The following is a 14,180-nucleotide window of genomic DNA, read 5'->3' on the forward strand; positions in this document are numbered from 1 at the left end:
GAGGCAGGGACTTGTTTAGCCCCTGTAAAAGTTCCGGAACTCTGTCCTTCGGGGGTGGTTCCTGCGGTGGAGACACGCACCAACGACCCCGGCCCCGTAAAATTACCCCGAAGTTCATGCGGTGGAAACGGGCCTAATGTCATCATGCTAACATGCTCACAATGACAATGCTAACATGCTGATGTTTAGCAGGTATACTGTTTCACATTTCACCATCTTAGTTTATCGTGTTAGCCGGCTACATTTGTTAATTAGCACGAAGCTCAAGATACTGCTCAGGCTGATGGGAATAACATTAGTTGAACAGGCAATGATGTCACATGAAACGATAAAAGGTTACAAAAAATTTGCAGGCTTCATTGTCTGGGAGCAATAAATGTCTGTGCAAAGCTTTTAGACAACACTTTGGCTTGCTGGAGGTGTTAGAGGAAAGGGGAATCACCAAAGCTGACAGGATACATTCTCTGGGGACCATGAATGTCTGTACAAAATTTCATGTCAATCCATGCAGCAGCTGTTGACATGTTTGAGCCATTGTTATCTCGAATACCTCACTGCTAATGTGGCTAAAACCGTAGCATAGACAGACAGATGTAAGGAAGACACAGTCGTGTACACAAGGTCTGTGAACTTGTAAAAAAGGTCCATGCTCACCATATGTGCTTCTCTAAATCTACTCCTGATCGGGTAAATCTTTGTGCTCCACGAGACTGGCTGATGCTTTTCAGACAAGTTGTCACATGGCGCTGATGATGACGTCGTCTTTAGTTTGGCAGGAATCTGTAAAATATATATGTACAGACAAACGATTTGACACATTTTCTGTCTCATTCTGTGACACAATCATATTTCACCCTCATATTAATATCAGTTATCAGACTTTGACTCGACCGATGATGACAGCAGACATCATCAGGAGCATTAGTGGAGAGTAGTTTGAAAAGTCTGTCACCTTGACTTCCAGACAGCTGACATCCTGCAGTGCAACTTTGGTTGGCAGCGAGACACTCCTCTCCAGTTTCACCACAGGCATCTGCTGCAGCTGCTTGTCTACTTGGTCATGAACAGTTTTCGCTTTTGCTTTACTCCTTGGCTCTGACTTCCTCACCTTCACGTTAATCCCAAATGCATACTCATTTTTTCTTCTCCTCCGTCGTTTGGCCGGTGCTCTGACTTTCCCCGGTGATCCCTCAGTATGTTTGGATAGAGCGGCACTGGGAGCAGAAGCCTTGCGTGGCTGTGAATGTCCCGGCTGTCTTCTGGCTGCATCACTCTTTTGCAGTTCAGTTATCTGAGAGTGTCTGACTGGACCAGTTGTGTGTTTATTCTGTAAATGATGGTTGTGAGGCGTCTTGGCTTTTCTGTCTTTGCTCAGGACGGTATGAGACTGACTAGACTCTGTGCAGCTCCGACTACCCATCTCCACCTCTTCCCTGGCAGCACAGCTGTCAATGTGCTGCTCAAAGGACTGGAGGAAGTCATCAAGTATCTCACTCAGCGCTCCTTCTCCCTGATGCTGCAGAACGGGCATCTCATAGTTTGCAGTGGAGTGGCCTTGTTGTTTGTTTTGGGCCAAAGTACTGCCACAGGAGGCGTTGGCATGACTGCTGCTACTGGATGGAAGAGGCTGAGCGTGGGGAGCACCGTTGTTGTTTGGTAAAATATCGAGGCCCATCATCACTTCCTCCAACAGACGTTCAAAGTGTTCCTCGTGAGAAGCAGGAACTGGAGGAGGGAGGGAGGTGATGTGGAGGAGGGACGAGGCTGGAGGCACGTAAGAGGCTTTAGGTGGCAGCAGGGCGGGTGATGGAAAAGGCTGTGAGGTTGTTGGTTTGGCCTTCGTTGTTGGTTTGGCCATCGCCCTCTGTGCCCTGCCAACAGGAGGGCCTTCCTGCACCAGGGGAGAAAAGCACGTTAATTATGCTACAATACAGAGTGCAGATGTACAAGTATTTCATTTGGATTATGTTAAATACAGGGCAGTGTTTTGTCAGCAGTCTCACCTGCTTCAACTGCTGCGTTGTGCTCCTTTTACGCTGCGTGTTACCTCCTCCTGTCCCACTGTATGGCGGCATGTCTCCACTCTGGCTGGACTCCCACACACTGCTGCGCCCTCTTCTCCTCTTATTGGTCTTCAGAAGCTCTCTGGTCTTCAGGTACAACTTCCTGCCCGCAGCTCCTCCGCCCTGACCTGTCTTGGAAGCCCTCAGCCCCCACCTCTGCAAGAACATCTTCTGCAGCCTGCTCACCCCCACCTCCTGCACATCCACCATCTGCGTTAACCTTCCCCTACCCCTCCCTCCCGTTCTTGGTCTCGCGGCTCTCCTCTCACCCGTCCCAGCTCTCCTTGCACCTCCCGCCCCTGCTCCCTGCCTCCTCCCTGCTCGCCCCCTGGGGGGACCCTCCTCCTCAGGCGGGTTCAGGAAGTAGCTGATGTATCCAGGGATGTTGTCTTGAAACTGCTCTAACTGCTCGTCCTCCCATTCTTCAGCCGCTCTGACAGTGCTGGCTGCTTCCTGGGGGCCCGCCCACCAGCTCTGAGGGTCAGCAGCACACAGGGCCACCTGGCTGGGTAAAGGAAGGGGTGGGGAGATGAAGCTGGGCGGTGGTGCCACAGCAGCGACAGATGTGTGTCCAGCTGCTGTGGATACTTGTATAGAGTCTACGAGAGCAGAGGAAGGTTGGTGCATTTGGTTTTCATCTGGCGGGTAGACGAGGGATATGGGGATGTAGGGAATGTTAGGGGGAACGAGCTGGGAGTTTGTCGTCCCTAAACTCTGGAGAGCAGACATATCTATGGTTTCCAAGGCTGCTGGTTGAGAGGTGGGAGCTGTGTTTACTTCCAGCTCCTCTGTCTGAGTCCACATGTCCATTTCACCCTCTGACGGTGTCTCTTTCCACAGAAACGTGCTCCCCTCTCTCACTTCTCTCCTCCACCTGGCCCGTCTCCCTTCATTCACCTCAGGCATCAATGGCTCCGTCTGCACTCCTACCTCCGCATGCTGCCCGTCCTCTTTTCTGTCCTTAAGATCACCTTTTGCGACCTCCACCAGCCCGTGGATGCCCAGCTTGGCTGCAGCAGAAATAGCATCTTGCTTCTCCTTCTCCCCCTCCCCTGCCATCTCCCCACAGTATAACAGCCTGACCATGTGGAGCAGGGTGCAGGTGCCGAGAGCATTAAACTCCAAGAGGTGGCTCTGTCCTGCAGGGGGTGGCGGTGCGGAGGACAGAGCGGAGGAGATGTGAGGGCTGATGGCTGAGAGAATACAGCTGTGTGCTGGCACTGATATACCTGGAGGAGACAAACAGCGTCAGTAATGATGATGGCTTCCACAACTACATAAAACTAGAACTCCAAATTGTCTGTATCCAAACCTCCTACACAGTGTACTGATAAAATGGACTCACACAGCAAAAGACGATGAATAAATGGCGACAGTGTGGTGTGTGTGTATTTGTAGCTGTTTTTATACCTTCTGTTTTAAGCAGAGTGTCACAGAACTGGCTGCACTGCTGCTGTCTCTGCAGCTCAGCGAGGACGAGGGCTTCAAACCCCGGTTTCTGGTAGCACCACATCTCCCCATCCACTTCAGAGGAGGAGCAGAGAGGAGAGTGAGGGTGGATTAATAAAGGTGATTTGCATTTGGTGCAAATATGTCTTTCTACACGACTGTGACTGCAATAAAACACAGATGTTTGTGTTAGTGACACACTTTGCTTCATGTTCATCAGGCTCATGAAAAGGCACAGCACACCAAGAGCTCACATAACAGATTTAATAAGATTTCATACACACTTATACTGGTACCCACTGGGGAAAAGACTTGACTTCAAACAAACAAAGAGTAATCAATACAAACATAATCAGTGCCTCTTTGTAGGTAAAAAACATTTCACTCAGCACATTTCTGACTCCTCATCTGTGTTGTATTGATCACATCTATTATGACTCAATCAATTTGTTGAGCAGTCAGGCTAATATGAGTGGGATTTTGTCTGTTTTGCACATGTTTCTCTCTCTGTAAAAGCAGAATTTGGACAAATCAGTGTATTATCACCACCACTTATCAGAGATTATGTACTTTTTGTTGAAGTACTGTAAAGCAGCATAACAGCTGTTACAGTGAAGGGAGCTGTTACATTAAACTTACATCACACATTTAGATTGTGTACTTGTGTTATTATTGAGTTAGTTCTGTAGCTATATTTTGACAGTCATTAATTATTTGTGTCCTAAATTTCTGTTTCAAAGAGAACAGTTTAACTGATAGTATTACATTTTGCATATTAAATCCAACAATGACTACGTATTAACAGCCTTGAATGTCAGTTTATTTCTAAACCCCATTGTAGAGAGCCTTTTGCTCACCACAAATTGCATTAAAACTCTCTTTAACAGATTTACTGGTCTTAATAACTGTTAAAATCAGGAATGTGTGCATGAGAAGTTAGTGAGACACCTCATGTGAAAGCATAGTTTTTTAATGCACTGGACAATTTAGAGGTTTTGGGCTAATTTACTTCCATAATATGTCTCCTTTCAGACTGGTGGAAAGGAAACGTCCAAAATACAGATTTAGGTGTTTATTTAAGTTCAGATTTCTGTATTGGAAACGTATGCAAAAGGGCACATTTAAAAAGATAATATCTGATTTGTATATCTAAACTTGTAATACACAAAATAATTATCTTAATTTAAGTAACCAGCTAAAGAAGTTCAATGATCATATCTCTTACTTAAAATTTCTACCCTTAAAATAAGTTCCTCATACTATAAGCCAAAATTCTCAGTTTTAGTAGCACTTACATACACCAGACTATCCAGTTTTATTCCCATGTGTATTCCAAAGGGTTTGAACGGAAGATTTTTGTTCATATTATCAGTCATAGTCTGATTTATGTGACAATTTATTCCTAAAACACACATACTCACACTTCCTGCTCTTAAATTGATAGTACTGTTGCTGTTTTTTTTTTCAATCAAACATATTTTGCAATTAGTAGTTTGTTATTACTTGTATTATTTAATGTATTGTTCTTTATATTTCTGTACTTCTGCGTTATTAATAACACCCCCCTGCAGTGTATTTCATTATTCATTTTTCTTGCCTTTTTGTGTTTTAATTGTACTAAATAAATAAATAAACTAAACTTAAAACATGATAAGGCTGTTGACAGTATTGTCTGGTTTATGGAGTGATAATAAGAGATATCAAAAATCCCCTCAGTGACAGAAATCGACTCTAACATGTGAGCAAAACAGGAACTTTGAACCTGATCTAATCAAATATTCAAATCTTTGTGGGAATGTATGCAAATTAGTGCATACTTAATTAGATACTACATATTAACATAAAACATCGAGAAAACTTATTATACAAAAAAATAATTGTGTTACTATAAGTCATCACCTGTTTCACTTGAGTTTCGTGGTGGTAAGTTATGTATTAGTTACAGATAATGCGGTGTTCACGTGCAGTGTCTCTTTTAATGCTAATCTGCACACCTGCATGTTAGCATCACTGCAGACAGCTAGCAGCAAGCTAACGTTAGCCGCGCTCAACACAACCGGACCTCCCGGGTTAGAGTAAGGAGAAGTAAACTAGTCATAACACACCTCCTGTTAGTTAACATGTCATGAACATTACATTACGGACTACAACTAAACTTCTGACGACAACCTGAGCAGTTTGCACTACTTTCTTCCAGCTGGCTGTGGTGGTGTTACACAAAAACGCGGGCGGGGGACAAACATCTGTTTCACTCACCGTCTCAGTGCTCCCGATAAATCCGGTCCCACGTCAAAGAAATATTATGAGTTGGTTTTAAAATATTTATATGCATAAATGAGATTATCACACAGTATATTGTTTGTTTTCTGTTGTTTTCCCTGTCTGTTATTGGAGGTCATCCTCGGGTCAGCGTGGTCGTCAAAGGCATAACGGTTGCTCACTGTCATGTATCGCTCCGCCACCAGGGGGCAGGAGAGAGCGAGGTACAGTCAAAGAGTACAGACACAACTTGAAACACAAGATAGTTCACTTCTCGTACTTCCTCTTATCGCCTCAAAAAGATGAGCCTCGAAATGTTCCTTTTTGAAACCTGATTTGTACTTTTGTGTTTTATTTCTTTCTGTTTTATATTTGCCTCTGTACACACTATTTGTCTTAGCTCTTCACATTTAAAAAAAAAAAGTATTATTATTGTTGTTTTATTTTCATGCAAGTGCTATAGGAAAAAAACATTATTCTTCTTACTATTACTTTTGTATTTATATTACTATTATTATGTACTTTTTTGATGGTAACTAAATCCATTTACTCAAGTACTGTACTATGTACAATTCTTAAAAAGCTACTTGCTGTATTCTTAAAGTATTTCCATTTTATGCTAGTTAATACTTCTACTCCACTGCAATTCAGAGGCAAATATTGTAGGGTAACATAGAGAAGATGCCCTCCTTTAAGAAAAAAGTAAATTTACTGTATATTAAAAAAATATATATTTGGATATGATTTTACCACGTACATGATGATGATGCATAACCAACACACTGTTGGAAGAAATAAAATGATAAGGTTGCCAGTTTTGTTATTGCAAAACTACAATACAGTACTACTTCTATATGTAGCTATGAATTAAGTAAAGTCACACATGACTACATGAAGATAACTGAACTAAATGGACGCCCTTGGGGGTTTTCAACCCCTGTCTAAAGGAGTGTCTTGCCCCAAAGGGTCTAACTTTACATTTTTACTTTAAGGGAGAAAAACATTTTGTTTTAAATCATTCAAAATTCAAAAAAATAATCTCTCCCCACAAATCCCCCATCATCATATATCAAAGCTTTTTATGTACAGTACATGATACAACAAGATGATAATACATACATTATGATATATTGTTACAGGTTAAGCTACCCAGCAGTATATAAAGTCTTAAAGCCCCACATTTACCAGCTGCAACATTTCAGTGTGCACATTAATCGGGTCATTCTGGATAATGAAAATGTTTAGTTTTAGTAATTTCAGTATATTTTGATGCTTATACTTTTGTTATTTTACAACATAGTTTATATCGCTGTTAAGTTGTATTGTATTATCCTCCTGAGCCCCGAGCTATTGTTTGGTATGCATTTTTAATTTCTCCAAGTTATTTTGGATCAGTAGGATCTGATAAGTATAAAGATTAAGCTTTGTCTTTGAACAGTAAGTAGCTTTTGAAAAAACGATGTCCTTAAATGAGGACAATGGGTTTATTCTTAAAAGTCACAAGTGCCTAATAAAGTATAAAACAGTTTATTTCAATGCCTCAACACTGTTGTACAAAAACAAAATATGAAACAATGCAACATATGCTCAATATTGTGTAACTCTGAGGGTTAGGGTAACTGTTCAAATCCAAAAGTAATACAACTGTTCATTTTGATGCCTGAATATGGCCGTGCAAAAATAAAATTGCAAATAATGCAACATTTCTCTAACTCTATAAATTTTCCTTGCTCCATACTCCAAGCCAGAAATGTCTTTTTCTTGTGTAGGAACAGTCTGTCACATCTAATCGGCCTGTATGAAATGCCCAAGTCCCAGTGTCTCCAAATGAGTACTTCCTAAATAACAGTGTCTTAACTTGTTACTGTTGCTAAAATTGGTCATGTTTGTGCATCATATCAAACTACAAACATTGTCAAGCATTAATAGACAAGTTTTAACTATAACAGTCAATCAGGTACCTTGCTTACTTTTGTAACAGTAAACTGAATTGACAGAGATGGCTGAGATGGATTAGTGTATTGTGCTCTTGCTACCACTAGATGGCACATAAAAGTGTCCATGAATGAGGACAGCAGGTCTAAATTAAGCAGCATGAAGTATAAGGTGCAGCAATCCCAAAATGTGATGTCCTCATATGAGGATGCAGAGTCGCAGGAGGTTAAACTCTTGAGATATTTCCGCAGAATATTAGAAAATACTCAATTTAACAGCACCACTTTAAAGAGATTAAATGCAGTTTGAATAAAACAAGGCTTAAACATGCAGGCAGGATTAATTGTAGGGGTTCACTGCAGAAGTCTGGTGGACTTAAAGTGAAACATTACACATTTGAGGGAAGAAATAACACATCATTCTCTTGAAAAATGAAAATGTTTAATTCAAAAGCATAAAACACACCCTTGCTTCACTCTACATACTCAGGCTTTGCTGCTACAACCTTATTTGGTCTGGGATGACTTACAGTGGCTAATGTTAGCAAAGTTTTGGTATATATTTCTGTGTAACAGTTCGGTGGTTTGGTGACATCTCTCCTTGTGCTACTGTCACACCACCATTTACCAGCAGCTGTTCACCAAAAGTTAAGAAAAATGTTAAAATTATAAAAATGTTTTTTTCTGTAATGACTTTTTAACTGTATATCCATTTGTATCTATGGTGCAGTGTGGTGAAACCCTATAAATGGCACATTATTGTGGCTGAGAACACTTCATACTCTGTCACACAATAAAACATCCTGTGTTAATTGTTCCCACCCATCTCTGCCACAGTCCAGCTGAGATCTTATTTGGGGAAACAATTTTAATGACTGACCTTGGATACACTGTCCCTGTGTAGCACGAATAAACAAATTAACAAGGTGTTATTTTTATCCAGCTATATGTTGTCCTGTACTCAGCTACCAATCTGCCTGTCAACCCCTGCCTCACTGTTTGTGCATTAGTGTGAGCATATAGGATGATACCGTGCTGCAGGCATCTTAATGAGTTTTATGATTTGTAGTCTGCATGTGTACATGTGAGAGATGACAGGTAGCTTCTGCAGTATAGTGCATCAAAGTAATCATGTCTTTATGGTAGCTTATAGGGGACAAAGCCACAGGTTTTGCTTTGTGAAACCTCTGAAGTTCATCTGACGCAAAAATGAGTCTGAATTAGTCAAATTAAGTTGTTATCTTCCAAAGTTATGGTCTTTATTGTACCATATTCCCTCTTGGATTGCTTGCTGAGCGTTGGTGGAGGGATTGTAACACAATGTGGGAAGTTACAACTAAAAAGAAATTTGATTTGTCAAACTCAGACTGCTGAAACCTCACATTATCTTCAGAAAAATAGTGCTTGCTCAGGCGTTAACATCCACTGCTACAGACAGAAATACAGCCCAAACATATGATGCAACTGGTGCTTTACTGTGTCAGGCAGCAACACATGCTAATAAAACCATAATTAATATGTCTTTTTACAACTTTTATGGCGGTTTAAGCACCCTCAATATTCACAAAATCCCTGTCCAAAAAACTTACTACGGAGACAAACTGCAGCTCTGTCGAATTGAAAAGGTTGTTACACAATCATGGCCCAGTGTTACATGTTTCACAAGGAGTATGAAGCAACACTTTGACTGTTTAAAGTTTGTTGTCCTTGATCTGAGAAGCACCTAACGTAGCTGCAAATTGCTGGAAGATGATTTCACCCGGTAACCAGTGATGGGGAAGCTACATTAAAACTGAAGTTTAGCAAACTAAAAGCTACTTCCCAATGAACTCTAGCTGAACTACATCTAACAACTCTCAAAACATGTTAGCTTGTCAAAGTAAAACTAGTTTCAAAAAGTAGTCCAACTACATGATGGGAGATGATCACAATCTGAATCTGGAATCTCATGTTGTCACACAGAGCTACAACTGACATGATGTAGGTGTGTTTGATTTCCGAGGCAGCCTGAGGATGTTTTAAAGAGAGGAGCAATTGTTGGAGAGGAATCAGAAAAATGCTAAACTTCTAAGGAATTTCATAATATTTGATCACAGACATCTTGGCTGCAAATCAGAAACAGGCGACTGTCAATAATCGTGGCCAGTAAGCTGCAGCACTGTACGATACTGTACGGCAAAAAACATCATAAGAATACTATGAATATGTAGTTTGTTATTAACAACATGACCCAAACTAGTTAAATACTGAAAAAGCTACTGAGATTGAATGTACTTAATGACTCCCTGACATTCTCCATCACATAACTGTACATAAAAGGACTGTTAGCATATCAAATACAACCAATAATAAATTACTCATAAACATAGTCACAGTATCAGTCTGCGTGCTTTTAATAGCACTGAGAGCTCGTGAAATCCTTGGTGAGTCCTTGTTGCTCATATCCACAGAGAAAAGAAACATTTCCTCCAGTTTCTGTAATCAAATAGTTTGCATTGTTGGAGCACATTGGGTAGGCGAGTGGTTACACCACATGCCACATTACTGCAACATCCTGGGATCGAATCCAGGCTTGGGGCCCTGGTGTCATACCTCGCCCTCTCCCCATGTTCCCATTCTGTGTCTGCTCTGTCAGATAAAGGTGAAAATGCAGTTCACATTGTCTCATTTTCTCCATGCAGTTCAACAAGGAATTGCTCAAAGGACGAGGACGGAACCGGACTGAAAAACTTGGTAGGTGCTGGAGAGTCCTGTTGGTCTGGAGGGGGCCGGGGCCAACGCTCGTTGAACTTGACAAAGAAGTGCGGGTCTTTGAAGGGTCCCCCGAAGATGATGGCCTGCATCAGGTAGACGAGGGCCACGACCATGAAGCTGATGAGGAAGAAGGGGATGAAGGGCCTGAGGTGGTGCCAGGCCACAGTGACCCCGTAGCCCAAGCCGCTGAGCCCGCTCTGCTTACCAGTGTGGGATGTGTGTCGAGAGGAATCCGGGACCGGAGTGCGATCGGGGGACTCGTCATCTGAGTTCGAAGAGGACGGACTGGGGACAGTGCGTGAACCCATGAGTTACAAGTCAAGACCGAGCAGCTCCGTTGCTCTTAAACTGATCTGTTTGTGCTCACTTCCCTCCACAAATTAGCTCCAGGGATCATGAAGAAGGAAGCATTAGGCCTCACATAATCTCCCAGTGGTGTGGTTTCCCAACAGCGTCCCAAAAGTGGACCCTGGCTCGCTGTGATGAATCCAGTGCTAAATTCCTCCCAACAATCATTCCTCTTTGAACATGTGTTATGTTCCCTTGGTCGTATCGTCCCGGCAGATTTCCCCTCAGTTCTCGGGTGCTGGAGTTAAATGTTGCTGCTTCTATTTGAGCTTGAGAGAGAAATCGAGAGGAAATGAGGAGCAGCGGGGGAGCCCTAAATAGATATGACACCGAATGACAGGACACAGGGAGGGAGGGAGAATCTGCTGCGTTTGGTGGTCTCAAATTTAAGGAAGGGTGTGTGTGTGTTACAAACATTACACACATTCACTGACTAACACAGACATATGCACACACTTGTCACTCAGATTCATGGTTGTAGCAGCTAGAGGACAAAACCATTTATGTTTCTGTGCAGCTCTAATAATACTCCACTGTGGCAGGTGTAGCTATAGGATTTTATTATCCTAGTATATATGGTATACACTATATATATGCCCCCCTATATGAAGGTCCAAATGCTGTTTCAGACCAGTCTACACACTGCAAGGAAACTTTATACTTTATAGAGCTGAGTATCAAACCTTAAAGGGACATTTCATCCCAAAATCAAAAATACATATTTTTCTTTATGCCTGCAGTGCTACTTATCAGTCTAGATCAGTGGTTCCCAACTGATGCAGCCACAGGGTCCAGATTTCTCCTCAATCATTAGTTCAGGGTCCACGTATTTTAATATATTCAGCATCATACTTGTGTTTGGCCATGTCGTTGAGCCGGTTTGCTGTCTCTGTTAAGTAGCTGTCCATTATTAGCTCGCTCTACAGCAGAAATCATGCTTAAAAATAAAAGCTCTGTGCCGGAAATTTACTGTACTTCTAAATTAAGTGTGTTTTTTACAAACTTGACACATTCGCAAGTCACTTGTGGTCCATCCAGAATGGATCAGTGACCCACTTTTGGGCTGCGACCCGCCAGTTGGGAACCACTGATCTAAATCGTTTTGGTGCGAGTTGCCGAATCTTGGAGATATCGGCCGTAAAGATGTCTGTTTTCTCTCCAATATAATAAAACAATTTGGCACTCGGCTTGTGGTGCTCAAAGCACTTAAAAATACACTTGAAAAACTCAACAGCAATGTCTCTTTCCAGAAATCAGGACCAGCTTACCCAAGATAATAAAGGATGCCATTTATGATTACATCTCACGATCACACAAGCCTCTCATCCATGAGTAGATGCACACTTCCTTCTGTGCAGCGATATAGTTGGTGGGTGTAGTTTGGTAAACAGAAGATAGTTCCTTCATGAAACTGCTCACAACAAGGTCTAGTTTAGGTAACCTGGTCATGATTTCTGGAAAGAGACATTGCTGTTGAGTTTTTCAAATGTATTTTTTTGGCACTTTGAGCACCACAAGCTGAGTGCCATCTAGTTCCATTATATTATAGAGAAGGCAGACATGTCTATGGCTGTTATCTCCAACACTTGGCATTTCACACCAAAACAGTCTAGACTGATAAAAAGCACTACAGGTGAGAGGGAAAATATGTATTTTTGATTTTAGGGGTGAACTGTCACTTTAAAGGATAGGTTCACTTTATTTTTAACTTAAAGCAATACTCACATGCCCACATGTACATTTCAGGAGGTACTCGTCACTATAATTGTTTCTCCGTTTCATACTAGATGTGAAGAAAGTCCTTCTTAACATGATTCCAATATGAGTGAAAGGTTCTTTGATCCATCTGCCACAGCTCAGCAAGGAAACATTATCTAAAGAAACAAAGACTGTATTTTTGACGAATTTTGTACTTAAAAAGATAAAATTGACACTAAAAAATTAAATACACCATATGATAATATCGTATAAATAACCCAGTGACTCTTGAAGCATTTGTTTCTTTCTGTTTTCACTTTGTCTCCCTCCACCAATGCCATCTGGTTGCTTTTTCAGTATCCATTAAGTGTAAATGCTCCTTCTGTACAGTTATGATTAGAGACTGTCTCTATGTCCCTACACTCTAATGGATTTGCCAAAAAAGAGACAAAATGCACAATAAGCAAAGGTCAAGATAAAAAGCATTATTATTATTTTAAATTTTCTCTATGGATATCATGGAATATTGTTATCATGGCCTTATCGTGACAGCCCGACATCAAATATTTTAAAGTGTCAAGTAATGAAAGTATTGAACACTTGGTTAGATTTTTGAGTTTGTTCACTAATTATTTGATCACATATTTAATTATTCAAGTCAGAAATGCAACAATTCATGACAGATTTGAAAACATAATCAGTAACATCCCTTTAAGATGAATGTCCAAATTAAAGAGAAGGTTAAAATAGAGGAAATAAATATACATATATAGATGCAAAACCGCAATTTATTGACATTCCATAGACTAAAATAATTATTACTTACTCTGGAAAATATCAGCAGAATAATTAGTAGTTTTGAGTTGTGTATCTACTGGATCGGCCTCTACAATACCTTCATGTGAACATTCATAATGGTGTATAAACGTATAAAATTAAACCCCCAGGACATGGTCTGAGAGAGACTGTGTGACTTTGTATGGGTCATAGTCTGACACACACACACACACCGTAAACCTGACTAATATCAAACTTTCACACTCTGACATGCACTTAGAGCCCTCGTGATCCAGCAGCTGCTTCTCCATCTGTGTGGGATGAATTTCAGGCGTGTTGCATACTGGAAATGCTGAGACACTTTCACGTCCTCGTACAACCTTCATGTGTTCCTTGGACATGTCAGGAGTCTAACAACACACACGCACATACATACACGCAACAGCTATTCCTTGTCAGCATGTGTAACTGGAGACGACAGCAAAGCTGAGAACGTCAACACTTAACAGTCTTTAAGTATGCTGAGCTGTACGTCGTGTTTGAAAGTTAATCGGCTTTACGCAGGCATGGACACAAAACCCGACCACAGTTTGGAGTCTCAGACTGGGAGATGAATGTGTCTGTAGGGAGTTTAAAAAACAGGCCTGGTGACATGCATGATTTCACACATGAGCCTTGACAGTTAAAAGCATCCAAAACGGAGCACATTGACGTTAGAGAGTGAATATCTGACATAGTGTTGAGTTTGTGTGCTTGCCATTTGCCTTAACAAGAGTGCAGGGATGAAATTACCGCGGCGGACAGACTGCCTCTCTTTAATTAGACGTGTTTATCTACATGATACAGCAGTCCTTCCTCACCTCACCACACAGCCACATCAATCACACGTCACCAAATC

General features: G+C 41.4%; 1 protein-coding gene across 1 annotated transcript; it reads right to left on the reverse strand.

The window, feature by feature from the left end:
* Positions 1-874: 874 nt before the first annotated feature.
* On the reverse strand, positions 875-3,576 carry LOC126389025 (uncharacterized). Its single transcript, XM_050042441.1, has 3 exons — positions 3,474-3,576; positions 2,004-3,292; positions 875-1,891 (listed from the first exon to the last, which is right to left on the reverse strand). The coding sequence occupies exons 1-3, from the start codon at positions 3,574-3,576 to the stop codon at positions 875-877; spliced, it is 2,409 nt and encodes an 802-aa protein (XP_049898398.1).
* Positions 3,577-14,180: the final 10,604 nt, after the last annotated feature.

The sequence above is a fragment of the Epinephelus moara genome, chromosome 4 (assembly GCF_006386435.1).
Source record: "Epinephelus moara isolate mb chromosome 4, YSFRI_EMoa_1.0, whole genome shotgun sequence".
NCBI classification, from domain to species: domain Eukaryota; kingdom Metazoa; phylum Chordata; class Actinopteri; order Perciformes; family Serranidae; genus Epinephelus; species Epinephelus moara.

Bases quoted from the DNA above. Each gene is read 5' to 3' on its own strand.
- LOC126389025 (XM_050042441.1), bottom strand. From the start codon at position 3,576: ATGTGGTGCTACCAGAAACCGGGGTTTGAAGCCCTCGTCCTCGCTGAG. The intron at 3,293-3,473 runs GTATAAAAACAG...TGTCTCCTCCAG, and splicing joins CACTCTGCTTAAAACAGAAG to GTATATCAGTGCCAGCACAC. The intron at 1,892-2,003 runs GTGAGACTGCTG...CCCCTGGTGCAG, and splicing joins CAACGCAGCAGTTGAAGCAG to GAAGGCCCTCCTGTTGGCAG.